The sequence below is a fragment of the Heteronotia binoei genome, chromosome 15 (genome assembly GCF_032191835.1).
Source record: "Heteronotia binoei isolate CCM8104 ecotype False Entrance Well chromosome 15, APGP_CSIRO_Hbin_v1, whole genome shotgun sequence".
Lineage (NCBI taxonomy): Eukaryota > Metazoa > Chordata > Lepidosauria > Squamata > Gekkonidae > Heteronotia > Heteronotia binoei.
This window is the reverse complement of record NC_083237.1, coordinates 26,591,672-26,608,656: the sequence shown is the minus strand read 5'-3', so window position 1 is coordinate 26,608,656 and position 16,985 is coordinate 26,591,672. Positions and strand designations below refer to the sequence as shown.

Below are 16,985 nucleotides of genomic sequence, written 5' to 3'. Positions count from 1 at the left end.
GGAATTGGATTCCCCTTTATGGAAAACGTGGTGTGGGGGAGGGGGGGGTTTCAGGATTTGCCTTTGCTCTGCAAGCATCCAGGAGGGATGAGGAGGTAATCCTCTGTATTGTTAAGTTTCGTTTACTGATATGATTACATGTATATAAACACACATAGATCCAAGGTGGGGTTATGACAACCAGGACTATAGTGACTGCTTAAAAGAGAGAGCACTATCTTAGTCAATTTAAATCCTCCTTCAGTTCTGTGAATGGAACTGACCCAGGGAAACAGCCACCAACTTGGCCCAGTGTGCACGCAAGGGACAGAGCACACTGCAGCATCTCCTTTCTCTCCTCCCTGCTCCTTCACCTCCTTCTGCTCACTTGTGCTGGACTACTCTGAGCATGGGGAACCCACAGAGGGATGTGAGCTTGGCAGTTGGCTGGCTAGGAAAAATGTTTTCAAACCTTTATGATTTCCATCCCATTTTTTCCTCTCTCTTTCAATCTCATTTCATTTGTGCTGATGGCTTTCCAAGGCATCTGCCAGCTGCTAGCTAGATTCCAAAGTTTCTGGATGGGGCCTTGATTTAATAGTGATAAGAATCAGGCCTTTTGCTGCTCTGGATATTGGCAAAAGGTGTTACAAAAGTATTCCGTGCTTAAGCTCAAAGGAATTTGTAAATGCCGGAACACAGTTCCTGCTACCCCAAGGATTTTCTTTTCTTCTGTTTGTCCCTCTAGTCCTGAAGATTCGTCGCTGGTGCCTGAGTAGCCTGGATTGCTCTGGACCCACTTGGTGTCTCAGACATCCACTGCATTTTGCATTTTTCAAAATGTACATCTCACTTTTCTTCCCAGTTGGGACTCAAGCCGCTTAGAACATAATGCTCTTCTCCTTCATTCTCTTACAACAGCAATTTTGTGAGGAAGGCCAGGCCAAGAGTTTGTAACTGTAACAGAGCCGAGGTCACCCAGCAAGCTTCAATGGTAGAAGCAGGAATTCAAACACAGGTCTCCCAGAATCCTAGTCCAACACTTTAGCCACTACACCATGACAGTCAAGACAGGACAAAACAGTGACATTTGCTGATCTCAAACAACACCTTATTCCAGATGCTTGCAGCTAATAGGTGTCAGGATCGACTGATTCTGACTAAAGACTGGGGGATCATGGCCTGAGTGTCAGGCTTGGTTAAAATCATAATGGATCCACTGCTGCTAATGTTTTACACTTAGCTACTTCCCTTCCTCCCTTTCTTATTTTGATTTGCAATTGGTGTTAAGGAAACAGTTGGTGCCTTCTCAGGGCCTGAGGTGAGAGGAAGCCTTGCATGATAATACAAGGACAAACTGCCAGCTATCGCCTGAGAAAGTATCCGGTAGTTATGTGTGAATGTTCCCTCCTGGAACCCCCCTCCCGTAGGAATGTTTTTGAAGTGTATCTTAAAACCCATGTATCAATGTATTGGTTTCATTCTTAGCAAGCTAGAGGCTTGCGCCAGAGTACCGGTTATCAATAAATGTAGTCTTAGTATCAACTTTGGCTCATTCTTGAATCCGTCGACTTGACATTTTGCTAAGAATCCTTTTGAAGCTTAGCCACCCTGGCCACTTTGTAACCAAATGGCTGAAAAGATACCAGAAGAGGGTGAGCTTCCCGATGCTGAAAAAGGGCCATCTATTCTGTGGCATGTCCTGGACGCCCGGAGAGTAGCGGCTTCTCCTCCGCAGATCCAGCAGCTCCTCATTACCCCTAGGCAGTGGCAACCCTGGACCTCCACCAGCACAATGGATGAGGCCCTGGCTAGGCTGGAAGCCATCCTAACCCGGCACATGCGAAGGATGCGGATGGCGAATGCAGAGGGGCCCAATCCAGGGCCTATGGAGCCGGAGGAGATCGACACTATTGTGGTCATCCCGGTGCATGAGGAGTGCCCAGAGCCGGATGAGAGAGAGCAAGGGGCAGCGGCCCCAAAAGACGAGGAGGACGAGATGGCCAGGGAATTTCGAGCGATGGACTGCAAGGAGGTGGAGAGTGTGGTCAGGGGCCTGAAGGCGGAGATGCAGACCATGACCAACCGCATGGCGGGAGAGATTACACAAAAAACATAAAGACCAACAATAAAAATTTCTTCAAATATATTAGAAGTAGGAAACCAGCCAGGGAAGCAGTGGGGCCCTTGGATGACCATGGGGTAAAAGGATTACTGAAGGAGGATGGGGAAATGGCTGAGAAGCTGAATGCATTTTTTGCCTCCGTCTTCACCGTGGAAGATGAGAAGTGTTTGCCCGCCCCAGAACCACTAATATTGGAAGGGGTGTTGAAAGACCTGAGTCAGATTGAGGTGACAAAAGAGGAGGTCCTACAACTGATAGACAAATTAAAAACTAATAAGTCACCGGGTCCAGATGGCATACATCCGAGAGTTCTGAAAGAACTCAAAGTTGAACTTGTGGATCTTCTAACAAAAATCTGTAATCTTTCATTGAAATCTGCCTCCGTTCCTGAGGACTGGAAGGTAGCAAATGTCACCCCCATCTTTAAAAAGGGTTCCAGAGGAGATCCGGGAAATTACAGGCCAGTCAGTCTGACTTCAATACCGGGAAAGTTGGTAGAAACCATTATCAAGGACAGAATGAGTAGGCACATTGATGAACACGGGTTATTGAGGAAGACTCAGCATGGGTTCTGCAAGGGAAGATCTTGCCTCACTAACCTGTTACATTTCTTTGAGGGGGTGAACAAACATGTGGACAAAGGAGACCCGATAGATGTTGTTTACCTTGACTTCCAGAAAGCTTTTGATAAAGTTCCTCATCAAAGGCTCCTTAGAAAGCTTGAGAGTCATGGAGTAAAAGGACAGGTCCTCTTGTGGATCAAAAACTGGCTGAGTAATAGGAAGCAGAGAGTGAGTATAAATGGGCAGTCTTCGCAGTGGAGGACGGTAAGCAGTGGGGTGCCGCAGGGCTCGGTACTGGGTCCCATCCTCTTTAACTTGTTCATAAATGATTTAGAGTTGGGAGTGAGCAGTGAAGTGGCCAAATTTGCGGATGACACTAAATTGTTCAGGGTGGTGAGAACCAGAGAGGATTGTGAGGAACTCCAAAGGGATCTGTTGAGGCTGGGTGAGTGGGCGTCAACGTGGCAGATGCGGTTCAATGTGGCCAAGTGCAAAGTAATGCACATTGGGGCCAAGAATCCCAGCTACAAATACAAGTTGATGGGGTGTGAACTGGCAGAGACAGACCAAGAGAGAGATCTTGGGGTCATGGTAAATAATTCACTGAAAATGTCAAGACAGTGTGCGTTTGCAATAAAAAAGGCCAACGCCATGCTGGGAATTATTAGGAAGGGAATTGAAAACAAATCAGCCAGTATCATAATGCCTCTGTATAAATCGATGGTGCGGTCTCATTTGGAGTACTGTGTGCAGTTCTGGTCGCCGCACCTCAAAAAGGATATTATAGCATTGGAGAAAGTTCAGAAAAGGGCAACTAAAATGATTAAAGGGCTGGAACACCTTCCCTATGAAGAAAGGTTGAAACGCTTAGGGCTCTTTAGCTTGGAGAAACGTCGACTGAGGGGTGACATGATAGAAGTTTACAAGATAATGCATGGGATGGAGAAAGTAGAGAAAGAAGTATTTTTCTCCCTTTCTCACAATACAAGAACTCGTGGGCATTCGATGAAATTGCTGAGCAGACAGGTTAAAACGGATAAAAGGAAGTACTTCTTCACCCAAAGGGTGATTAACATGTGGAATTCACTGCCACAGGAGGTGGTGGCGTCCACAAGCATAGCCACCTTCAAGAAGGGGTTAGATAAAAATATGGAGCAGAGGTCCATCAGTGGCTATTAGCCACAGTGTGTGTGTGTGTGTGTGTGTGTGTGTGTGTGTATATATATATATATATATATATATATATATATATATATATATATATATATATATATATATATATATATATATATATATATATATATTTGGCCGCTGTGTGACAGAATGTTGGACTGGATGGGCCATTGGCCTGATCTAACATGGCTTCTCTTATGTTCTTATGTTCTTAAGAAATCTCTCGCTCTCTGGGACTGCCCGGACCCAGCCCCGGCCCTGCCCACAGCGCTCCGGCCGGTGGCACCCCCTCCAACCCCTCGGGATGGAGGGCGAGGAAGGGAACTCGACGCCACCTTTGACGGGGACCCGAATGAAGTAGAGTACTTCACGATCCAGGCGAACAGCTACATGCATTACTGGGGGAACATGTTCCCTGATGAGTTTAGTCAAGTGGACTACCTGGGGTCGAAGCTGAAGGGGGCGGCTAAAAGCTGGTACGTGAGCCTGTACGAAGCCATGAGCCCGGAACTGGACTATGTAGCAACGTTTCTTCAGGCTCTGTTGGCCCAGTACAAAGACCCCCTCCAGGAGACCCGGGCTTTAGCGGCCCTACGCAACATGCAGCAGGGTCAGAAATCGATCCGGGAATATGCCACGGACTTCCAGGCCAACGTGGCCAAGGTTCGCGGTTGGAGTGAGCTGATGAAAATCGAGCACTTCACCCGGGGCCTGAATGCAGGCATATTGGATCGGGCCCTCACCCAAGCCCGACCTACCACATTGGTAGGTTGGATCCAGCTAGCTGGCGAGGTTGAGACCAATAAGAAGCGCGTCGCCATGCAACGCCATCAGCAGAGCGGGAAAGGGGGATGGGACCCAAAGACAACCCTGAAAGCGGAGACGAAGAAACTGACAGGGGTGTCCAGCGGGGGAAAACCCGCCGGACCCCGCAAGTGTTTTTGGTGCGGGGACCCAGGGCACCTAGCGAGCAGTTGCCCGAATCCCCCGCAGGCACCACCGAGCGCCCCGAAGCAGAGCACCCCCATCCCGAAGAAAGCCCCCGGCCGCCCTAAGGAAGTGGCGAAAGGCAACGTAGTGGCCATCAAGGAGGCGGAAGAAGACACGTTCCTGGCGGACGAGCTGAGCGAGCTGGTGTGGATGGAGGAGCCGTCGGGAAACGAGAATGACCTGCTCTGAGAGGTGCCCACCAGCAGGTCGCAGAGGAGCCGGCACCAGTGAGAGTGACTGGATCCCTATACTTTGTACCAGTAAGACTGTTGAACCCCAAGCTAAAGAGATTCATGCAAGTGAGGGCCTTAATTGACTCTGGGTGCAATCGAGAGCTAATAACGCCCAAAATAGTAGAGGCCTTGGGCCTGACTGCCACCGCCCTCCCCTGCCCCATACAATTTGAGGAGATGGACGGGTCGGTAATGCGGGGGGAACCCTGCGCCTTAGAAACCCAATTTTTGCCCATGGGAATCGAGAAGCATTGGGAGAAAGAGTCTTTCGTGATCGCTCCCTCCTGCTCCTACCCGGTGGTGTTGGGGGTAGGGTGGCCAGGCATGAACCGGACATTCGATGGGGAAGGCAGACCATAAGGTTTATAGAGCCTTTGTGCAAGGACCATTTATGGAACTTAGAGTGGGGGCCTCACCCCCTGCCCTCCACCGAGAGGGTGTGTTTGACGGTGGAAGAAGTCCCAGAGATCCCTCAGGCATATCAGGATTTGATGGGGGTGTTTAGTGAGCAGGGTGCCAACGAGTTGCCGCCCCACAGAGACACGGACTGTGCAATTGAGTTAATACCGGAGCAATCACTCCCAAAAGCCAAACTATACCCGATGGGATGGGCGAAGAAGGCGGAGCTGCGCAAGTTTCTGGACAAGAACTTAAAGCGGGGGTTCATCAGGCCAGCCACGGCCCCCCACGCAGCCCCGGTTTTGTTCCGGAAAAAGAAGGACGGCTTGCTTAGACTTTGCACAGATTTTCGCGGGATAAACACAATTTCAACTTCCAACGCCTACCCCATCCCCCTCATTAAAGACTTGTTAAGTACTGTGTCGGAGGGGGAAATCTTTACAAAGCTGGACTTGAGAGATGCATACTTTAGGGTGCGCATCAAGGAGGGGGATGAGTGGAAAACAGTGTTCAACACACCATTGGGACAGTTTGAATACCTGGTGATGCCATTCGGACTGCAGGGGGCCCCTGGGGTGTTCATGAGCTTTATAAACAATGTGTTAAGAAAGTTTTTATTTAAAGGGGTGGTGGTCTACCTGGATGACACCATTATTTACTCGCAAGACGAAAAGTCTCATGTGAAATTGGTTCGGGAAGTGTTAAGCACCCTGTTGAGTCATAAACTGTATGCTAAGCTGTCAAAATGTGAATTTCATAAAACAGAACTGGATTACTTGGGTTTCCGAGTATCCGCCAGGGGGTTGGCAATGGGCCAGGCAAAAGTACAAGCCATTTTGGATTGGGCTCCCCCGAGGACACGTAGACAACTCCAATCATTCCTCGGGTTCGCAAATTTTTATAGAACGTTCATACAGGGGTTCGCCCAAATCATGCTCCCCCTGACTGAGTTGTTAAAAACCAAGGGGAAAGGCCAGAAGGCAAAACGGCCAGGAGCACGTTTGAATTGGACACCAAATTGCCAGTTTGACAAATTGAAGTGGCTGTTCACAAGTGAGCCGGTCCTGAGTCACCCCAACGAGCTCAAGCCCTTTGTTGTGCAATGCAACGCCTCTGATGTAGCCATCGGAGCCATCCTCATGCAGAAAGATGAGGAAGGGAAACTGAGGCCCTGTGCTTATATCTCAAAAAAGTTCACGGCGGAGCAAAGAAATTGGTCGCTGTGGGACAAGGAGGCGTTCGCAGTAATGTTTGCACTGAAAACATGGCGATCTTGGTTGGAAGGGGCGAAAGTGCTGTTTGAGATATGGACTGACCATAAAAACCTCGCCCTCACTGGGAAGAGGAAACTGAGTGAAAAACAGATCAGATGGGCGGGGTCTTTCTCTAAATTCGATTTTGTGCTTAAGCACATCCCGGGCACGAAAAACTTTTTAGCTGACGCCCTGTCCTGTCTGCCCCAGCACAATAGCCAGAGAGAGGAGATAGTGGACTCTCTAATTCCACCCACCCAGGTGGCCGCGGTCATAACCACCCGGTCACAGAAGAAACGCCAACTACAGGGGTGGGGAACAGTGTCAGGCAATGTTTCATTGAAGTCATTTATGCTTTATAATTGCTTTCTGATACCTGCTTACTAACCCTATTGCTGAATAAAACTGTGCCATTAATCCTTGCGCCCTGCAGGAGAAAAGGGAGGGGTGGGAATGGAAGTTGCCAAAACTCCAAAGGCCAGCAATGCCTTTGAAGTGCAGAGCGCCAAGCTAGCCTCTCTGGCACCTCCCAAGAAAGAGCAAGGACATCACCAGGGGGGAGAAAACAACCAACACCGGTGGGAGATAAGCGGGCCTGAGAAAGTGTTACTTGCAGGGACAAATGTAGTTTTATTATGAGAAGTAGTTTAAAGCCCAAATCCTTTGAAGTGTATTCATAAATGCCAATGTTTCATGCTATCCGTTATCAGTTTCAATGAACCTGTGTAGAGAGTAACATTGTTGTAATCAATAAATGAAACTTAGTTTTGAACAAAGACAAGTCTGATCATTTTGAAACTTCAATGAACCCTTTGCTGACAAACAGAAAGGATGGCAGCAGAAACCAAGAGGAGGGGGAGGAACGGCCCGGGGAAATTCAGAAACGAGAGGATGGGCTATGGTATAAAGGAGAAAAGCTATATGTTTCCAAGACCATGAGATAAGAAGTGTTACAGTTCTGTCATTCCAACAAACTGGCTGGGCACATTGGGTATATCAAGACCCTGCATTTGGTTAACAGACAATTTTGGTGGCCCTCCATGAAAAAGGATATATCTGAGTTCGTATCTACGTGCCTCATTTGCCTAATGGCCAAAAGAAGGGGGGGGAAGCCCCCTGGGCTACTCAAACTGCTGGAGACTGCCTCTAGACCCTGGTCGATAGTCTCCATGGATTTCATTGTGGAGCTACCGCCCTCTCTTGGCAAAACAGTGATATTGGTGGTAGTGGACACTTTTTCTAAACAAGCTCATTTTATTCCCTGTGCCCAAGTCCCCACTGCTAAGAAACTGGCTTACCTATTCTTCAATCATGTAACCAAACTACACTCAATCCCAGACAAGGTGATTAGCGACCAGGGCCCACAGTTTGTTGCCACCTTCTGGTGGGAGTTTTGCAAGCTAATGGGCATGGAGCAGGGGCTGAGTTCCGCCTACCACCCGCAGACAGACGGAACGCGTGAACGGGCTATTAGAGCAGTATTTAAGATGTTATATCAACCATCAACAATCCAATTGGGTAGATCTACTTCCCTTTGCTGAATACTGCTATAATAATAGCGTTCATAGCTCCACTAAAGCCTCACCATTCCAAACGGTGAGTGGTTATGAGGGAAAACCCCTCCCTTTGCTCCCAGGGGGGGACACCACGAAAGAGCCAAGCCTGTTCGATCAGTGGTGGGGCACGCTAACAAAAAGCTGGAAGAAAATACAGGAGAACTTGGAAGCAGCCAAGGAGGCTTACAAAAAACAATATGACAAAAGCCATGTCCCCGCTTGAGATTTCAAAGTAGGGGACTCTGTGTTTGTGTCAACAGAGAACCTTCCACTGACCCAACCATCTAAAAAGTTGGCATATAAGTACCTGGGTCTTTTCAAGATCAAAAGGGTGATAAATAAAGTTACAGTAGAGCTGGAGTTACCAAAGATGTTTAGTAAAGTACACCCTGTCTTTCATTGCAGTCTTCTCCGGAAGGACCCTGGTTGTTCCCCTGGGCATCCTCGGCCGGAAGCACCTCAACCTATCCAGATGGGGAGCCAGAGTCACCATGAGATCCAGGAAATCCTGGACTTAAACATGGGAAGCTGTATTATCTAATTAAATGGAAACATTTTCCTCCTAGTGAAAATGAGTGGGTAGCAGAAAAAGATGTGTCAGCCCCTGATCTGATTAAGAAGTTTCTAAATAAGCACCCTCAGAGACCAAGAGTGTCAGCTTAAGGGGGGCAGTATGTCAAGATCGAATGATTCTGACTAAAGACTGGGGGATCTTGGCCTGAGTGTCAGGCTTGGTTAAAATCATAATGGATCCACTGCAGCTAATGTTTTACCCTTAGCTACTTCCCTTTCCCCCTTTCTTATTTTGATATGCAACTGGTGTGAAGGAAATAGTCGGTGCCTTCTCAGGGCCTGAGGTGGGAGGAAGGCTTGCATGATAATACAAGGACAAACTGCCAGCTATTGCCTGAGAAAGTATCCTGTAGTTATGTGTGAATGTTCCCTCCTGGAACCCCCCTCCCATAGGAATGTTTTTGAAGTGTATCTTAAAACCCATGCATCAATGTATTGGTTTCATTCTTAGCAAGCTAGAGGCTTGCGCCAGAGTACTGGATATCAATAAATGTAGTCTTAGTATCAACTTTGGCTCATTTTTGAATCCGTCGACTTGACAGTAGGTCATTTTGAGAACATACCCCTGTTGTAACAATCTATGTTGAAAAGATGCAAGTGGGCAGCCATATTGGTCTGAAGCAACAGAACAAAGTAGGGGTCAAGTTGCAGATTTAAGACCAACAAAGTTTTATTCAGAATCTAAGCTTTCGTGTGCTAGAAGCACACTTCCTCCTATTGTCTGATGACATGTACTATGTTGAAAAGAGATCTTGGAACGCTACACTTCCATTGGAATCTGCTTTGAGAAGGAGAGGACTGGAGAAGACTAGAGCTTTGAGATGGGATTATCTCCTTCTGCATGGAAGGGCTTTGTGCTTAGTGTGAACTTTCTCTTTGTGATTTAGCTTGTCCTAGGACATATGTGCAGACCTCAATATCCAGCCTGTATTTCTGAAATTGGGGGTGGAAAAGATGGTGTTCCCAGGCACCTGCCAGTTAGATTCTAAAGTTTCTAGATGGGGCCTCAAGGTAATAGCGTTAAGAACCAGGCCTTGTGCTGCTATGGATATTGGTAAAAAGTGTTAATAATCTCAATTACCAATATGGATTATCGAATATTTGCAAAGGTTATGGCAATGAGACTTAAAAAATGTATAGCACAATTGATAGGGAAAGAGCAATTTGGGTTTATGCCTCAAAAGTATTTAGTAGAGGCAGTTAGGAAGGTGATGGGTATGGTTTATTTAGCTAAAAATAAGGATTTGCCGCTTACGCTTTTGGCGTTGGATATTTATAAGGCCTTTGATTCTGTGGATTGGACATACATGAAGATTATATTTCAAAAGTATAGGATTGGGGAGAAATTTCAAAATGTGATTGAGGCAATATATTCTAAATCCAAGGCGTTGATAGGAGTTGGTGGATCAGTAGAGGGATATGTTCAGGTAATGAGTGGTATGAAGCAGGGATGCCCTTTATCCCCTATGTTATTTATTTTAGCATTGGAACTGTTAGTGAATAAATTAAAAAAGGACAAAAGAATTATAGGCTTTGAAGTTCCAGGGAAAGGGAAAATAGATGGGAATCTCTTAACAATGTATGCAGATGACATGATGGTGACAATTAAGGATGTGGAGCCCGCAGTGGCACCTTTAAAAAAGATACTACAGGAATTTGAGGAAGTGTCAGGGTTAAAAGTGAATTTTTCAAAATCTTCGATGATGTGTGTTAATGTAAAACCAGGGTTACAATTAGCAGCTTCAAAAATTTTGGGTATTCCCATAGCAAATAAAATGGTGAAATATTTAGGGGTTAATATTCCTAGGAATATTAAAAAAAATATTTGAGTATAATTATAAAAGAATCTGGAGTGGAATTCAAGTTAAAATGAGAGACTGGAGGAAGAGAAAGGAGTCAATTAGTACAAGGAATGCTATGGTTAAAATGTTTCTAGTTCCTAGGTTGACTTATTTATTTTATGTATTGCCTTGGCATATACCAGAATACGTACTGAAGAGATGGCAAGGAGATATAGATAGATTTGTTTTTGCATCAAAGAAACCAAGGACAGCTAATAGGTATAGATATTATGGTATTAAAGATGGGGGATTCCCAATATAATTTACTATTATGATGCATATCAATTAAGGCACTTAATGATTTGGTTGGAGGGAGAATTAGGAGAAGAGCTGAACGGGATAGAAAAGGAAAATTTAGAGGTAGTAGGAGGAAAGGAAAGTTTATTTGAGAGAACGAAAAGGAGGAAGAAGATAGGTGATAAATTATCAACCTTTATGGGGCCCAGTAGGGTATGGGAGAAGTGGAAAAAAGAACTCGCTCCGGAGATATCATATATTACTAAAATGTGGTACTATGATAAATTTGCTCCATTAAGGGGATCGCTGTCAAAGGAAGTAGGAGATAAACTGAAGAGGATTACGATTCGAGAATTGAAAGAGGTTTGGGGTACTGATGGGGTGAAGAAAGAGGAGTATAATATTTTGAATAATATTAATTGGTTGTTAAAAAGTCAAATCTCCTCATTGCTGAAGGAGGAAGAACTTAAAAATATTGGTAAAAGAATTAATACTCCCTTTGAAAACTTGGTGAAAGAGTATAGCGAAGATAAGTCAAAAATAGTTTCAAAATTGTATAAGATTTTATTAGGTACAGGGAAATCCCCGAGAGAATTTTTGAAGGAGCATTGGGAAACAGATATTGGAGATAAAATTTTAGATGAAGATTGGGAGAGGATGTTTAGATTACCTCCCTTCGTTACAACATCTAGGTTAGTGCAGGAGCAGGGATTGAAGATGATACAGAAATGGTATTATACACCCATTAAGATGTATTATATTTCTAAATCAGGGAGTAAAAATTGTTGGAGGAAATGTGGAGAAATTGGAACTTTCAGTCACATGTGGTGGGATTGTCCCTTAGTGAAAAAATTCTGGTTGCAGGTTGGCATAGAGATGACAAAGATTATGGGATGGAAAATAAGTATATCTAAAGCAATGGCTATTATTAATTTGGATGGTGTGGGATTAAGATCAAAAGAGGATAGTAAATGGATTAATTTGATGTTAGTAGCAGCAAGACAAGTGATAGCAAGGAATTGGAAAGAAGCTGAGGAATTGACAATTAATCACTGGAGGGATAAAATGAATAATATAATTATTTTGGAGTATTTAACGATGAAGATACGAAGAATGAACGGATTAAAGGTTAGGGAACAGGAGGAGGGGTGGTTTAGGAAGATGGTGAGATATTTGGAAAAGTTTAAACAATTTAAGACGATTGGTTGGTTAATAAGAAAATGAATGGATAAGATGTTTAAATAGAGTGATGGAGTTGTATTTGGATGAAATGTTAATAGTTATAAATTTATGGAATATTATAATGTATCTATGGCCTGGGACTCTCACAGAGGTGGATTGGTGTTGGAATATATAACAATAAAATTTAAAAAAAAAATCTCAAAGGGATCTGTAAATGCAGAAACACAATCCCTGCTATCCTCAGCTGGAGTTTTCTTTGTTCTTCTCCATCCTGCTTTCCTTGAGCATTTTCTGATTGATGCTGGTCTTAGAGAAGCTGTTCTATATCGATAACTAGTCATGGAAAGTTCCTGCTACATGTATGCGTGGTGGGAAAGGGGGAAAGGCATGGGAGGGAATGTCGTGCATTGTCTTACCTTCCACAATGAGCTTCACAGGGTCACTTGGCTCGGACCAGATAAATGGAGAGCTTCTGTGGTGATATTGGCAGATGTAGCTTCCAGCATCCTCACTCCTAACCTGAAAGAAATGAAAGGTGGCTGTGCCTGTAGCTAGTGCTGATGATTCCTGTAATATTTCTCCAGTGTTTGCTTTACGAAGGAAGAAGTTCAGATCATCTTCTTGTCCCTGGCATTCAATACTGACGCTTGAGTGTAAAGCATTCCGGTACCCTGGTTTCACCTTGATGGAGGGTTTGGGGATGCTAGGATCTAGGGGTCAGAAATATCAGTGAAAATTCAGTTCACAAATCCTGCAGAACACAGCCACAAAATAATTTATTAGACAGGAATGACTCTCTTAAAATGTTTCAAATGATGTTTATGTGACTTAGGAAGTGAGAGAGATTTTCTTTTCAAACCCAGGTATGGGTGTGAGCATCATTTCCTTTGGATGAGAAAAAACACAGGAGTTCTATAATGTCTTTGTAATGTTTGGTTTATTTACCAATGTACCAAAACAGCCTATGGTTACCAGCAAGCCCTTGACAGGAGATCCACTAACCCATATCTAGTCTCCAGGGAATACATTACAAAGTATGCAGAGTGGATCTGGATCTGCACCCAATCTCAGATACAGAGCTTTTTTTGAACAGGAATGCACAGAAACACAATTCCGGCTGGCTTGGGATCAGGGGTGTGGCCTAATATACAAATGAGCTCCTGCGGGGCTTTTTCTACAAAAAAAGGCTCGGTCAGATGCAATGTTCCCTTTAAGCTGCAGAGTCTTGTGAGCAAAAATTCTACTTGGTGAGCTACTGGCATTAAAATTGTGAGCTATTGGCATTGAAGTCGTGAGCTACTGCATAAATTATTGTGCTCTGAGGTCAATCTTCCTGAGCTAAGACAAAAATGTGTGAGCTGGAGGCTAGAAATCTGTGAGCTAGCTCACGCTAATTCAGCTTAGAGGGAACACTGGTCAGATGTAACATTCACATGCGAGTAGTGGGTTCACAATTCCTGTGCGCAAGATTCCTGACTTGGATCAAGACTGTGGTGCATATGGAGAAGGGACTTCAGCCTTCTCACCTGTGCCATTTTCCTGAGATGAAACTGCGCAGGGAAGCTATTCGGGAAACCCACAGGTTCCCAGGTATAGGGTTTCCCCAACTGACCCAGGAGCTGTACCTGCCTTCTGCTTACAGCTGTCTCAGTTCCTGTCTTGTGTTTCAAGATCTGATATAGGGTACACAAGTTGGGTTTGAGATCCCTACTCTGTGTCCTGTATAAGAGTCAACCATTAGCTGCAGGTTCTTCTCAGTTCCTGCTTTTGTGTGATTCTTAATTCAGATAGCTACTGTGACGCACATGATTGCAGATTTCTCTAAATTGGTCAAGTTAAGTCCTCTTATTACCCACATATCAAGTCACCATTTCCTAACCATTACCTCTCTTTGACAACACCAATTGCATTCAGGGTTATTAACCTAACAAAAAAGCATACCCAACATCTATAACAATATATTTTAGCCCATGACACTTTTTGATTTGATTACTAGATGTAAGAAATGCAAAGGCCACTTCAGTATCATTCTTAAAAATAGGCATACAAGAACTGAGGCTGACTCTCACCTGCTATGTTGATGTGTGCTTTGTCACTGTAATGTGAACATCGCGTCTCAGTGCTGGATTTAAAGCAATATGAACACTGGTAGATGCCTGCATCTGAAATCCTGGTGTTCGAAATGATAAATTTGGCCTCATAACCCTTTGCCATTTGGGAAGGCAAATGTGTCAAAGATGAATCAGCCCTGTATAGAGAGAACTCTGCTTTTGGTTGGCTTGCATTGCTACAGTGGACAGTGAAGTTTTCCCCCAGGGCGACCACCTCTGGTCTCACAGAGATTGAAGGCTTCCTATAATAAAAATGTTGTCCTGGATGAGAAAGCAAACAAGAATTATATTTGGAAGGAGGAGTTTGCAATGGAAACTCTGCACAATGGAAGACTTTTGCATGCTCTGGGGGACTACATAAAACCAGGTTCAGATTATTGTGAGAACATCCACAGGATCCTGATTCATCTCTTTAAAACAATTAGACAACAAATTAGCTCACTGCTCATTTATTTGGGGAAAAAGTTGCTTAGTAAAGATCTAGAGCACGATCTTAAGAACATCTTCTTGGGACTAAGCCCCATTGAATAGACTTGAGCAGGATTCTAGTTAGACCTGCTTAGGTTCGCTCTCTTTAGCATCAATAGAGATTTTTTTTTTTAAAAAAATGGAAACTTTGAAGCCATTGGGTAAAAAAGTTTTTTTTAATTCTCCAAGTGAATTTTTGGGGGACAGACAGGGGAAGACAGGGAGTCTGAACAATTAACAATGCATTTTCTTATAAGACCTTAAATTTACTGTTCTGAGGATATAACACGCTCAATGCATAATTTAGTTAATGCATTACATTTCATTCTGAAGTGATTTAACGAAATTTAAGCAGAGAATTACCTTAGTTTTAATCAAACAACAACTGCAAATATAGTGTTAAAGTGCTTTGTTGTTCAGTATTGCTCAATTTGTCCTACATGGTTTTTTACTATGCAAATCTGATGATCCCCAGCATAGGGTTTGGATAGCCAAAGTGGATCACTTCCTCCTTTTTCGCCAGCAGGAAAGCTAGCTTCCCTTCAGTTTGTCCACTCCTTTGCCTTGGGCCTTCTAGGGTTGCCAAGTCCACTTAAAGAAATATCTGGGGACTTTGGGGGTGGAGCCAGGAGCAAGGTTGTGACAAACATAATTGAACTCCAAAGGGAGCTCTGGCCATCACATTTAAAAAGCTCGCATACCTTTTAAATGCCTTCCCTTCATTGGAAATAATGAAGGATAGGGGCACCTTCTTCGGGGGCTCATAGAACTGGACCCCCTGATCCAATCTTTTTGAAACTTGGAGGGTCTTTTGAGGAGAGGCACCAGATGCTATGGTGTCTCTACCTCAAAAAACAGCCCCCCCAGAGCCCCAGATGCACACAGATTAATTTTCCATTATACCCTAAGGGAATCAGTCTCCATAGTGCCCAACAGACATCCCTCCCCCCCCTCGTTTTCTGATGACCCTGAAGTGGGGGGAGGGCCTCCAACGAGGGGGGGGGGATCCCCTTCCCCCACCTGGGGATTAGCAACCCTAGTCTTCACATCTCTGCATAGGGGCCCTATGTAGAACTGAGCAACATCAGAAGGGATCCACCCACTGATTCAATCCCATTCTGCCAGAAAAACGGAAAGGGCTCTTTCCCAGGGCTTTTTTTGAGCAGGAATGCACAGGAAAGCAGTTCCGGCTGGCTTGGCATCAGGGGGTGTGGCCTTATATGAAAATGAGTCCCTGCTGGGCCTTTGCTACAAAATAGCCCTATGTGAAACAATGGTGATGTCGGGAAGTGTGGCCTAATATGTAAATGAGTTCCTGCTGGGCTTTGTCTACAAACAAAGTTCTGCTCGTTCCTATCTGTTAGCAGCCATACGGACTGCAATGAAGGAAGGGAGGTGGGATAATCAAAACTCAGCCTCACTCTTTGTGTGGTCAGTGAGGGGGATAGAAATTTATTCTGGGCCTCAAGGGAAGCTTCAGATTTAGACAGTTGTTATTTTTTTATATTTGAGTTTCGCAAATTATTTTGATGCTTATTCTTTGTCGTCACTTCTTATTTTTTTATGATATCCTCAAAAACTGAATGGGGCTCAGAGCTGCTGTAGTGTCTTGTGTTTAACTACAGCACCGCGCGGCCATGCAGCAGAGACGACCAGGGGAAGTCCCTTGGTTACTCTGCGCAGCGCACGAAAAGCCTCCGCCAATCAAGATCAGTGGCGGGAAGTTTGACTGGCCAGGATTGGACTGGCCAGCTGGAGGGCTATTCCGGGTAGAATGTATATAAAGCGGGTCCTGGCCCGCATTCCCTCGTTCTGTGATGTACCATCCAATAAAGCATGTTGCCTTCCACACGTCTCGTCTCTGAGTACATTACACTGGCGACGAAGGTGGGATCTAGCTAGGAAGGCTTCCCAAGCGGAAAGCAGCTCACCTGGCTGGAGACGAGGAAGACGCAGAACCGCAAGAAACTGAGATGCCCGCCGCCGACATGGCGAACTCGAGTGTAACGACGGGCCATCTTGCTGAGTTCAACCCCGCCAACCCAGAGAGGTGGGAGACCTACACAGAGCGGGTCGAATGCTACTTGCGGGCCAACATGATCACAGATGACAACCGAATGAGAGACGTCCTATTGAGTGTCTGCGGAGAGGAAACCTTCGAGATCGCCCGAGGGCTCTCTGCCCCCGCTAAGCTCACTGAGAGGACGTACGGGGAGATCATCAGACTCCTCACAGGGCACTTCGCGTCCCAGCCGTCCATCATCGCCCGCTGATTCCTCTTCCATAAGAGGGATCAGAAGCC

The 16,985-nt window shown here is 45.1% G+C and overlaps 1 protein-coding gene across 1 annotated transcript in view; it reads right to left on the bottom strand.

Moving 5' to 3' along the window:
* Positions 1-16,701, bottom strand: part of LOC132583329 (immunoglobulin superfamily member 1-like) — a 52,133-nt gene extending 35,432 nt beyond the window's left edge. The window contains exons 1-3 of the mRNA XM_060254993.1: positions 16,615-16,701; positions 14,174-14,309; positions 12,521-12,814 (exon numbers count right to left, since the gene is read on the bottom strand). Of these exons, the coding sequence (XP_060110976.1) occupies positions 12,521-12,814; positions 14,174-14,309; positions 16,615-16,701 (517 nt within the window). The remainder of the gene's footprint in view (positions 1-12,520; positions 12,815-14,173; positions 14,310-16,614) is intronic.
* Positions 16,702-16,985: the final 284 nt, after the last annotated feature.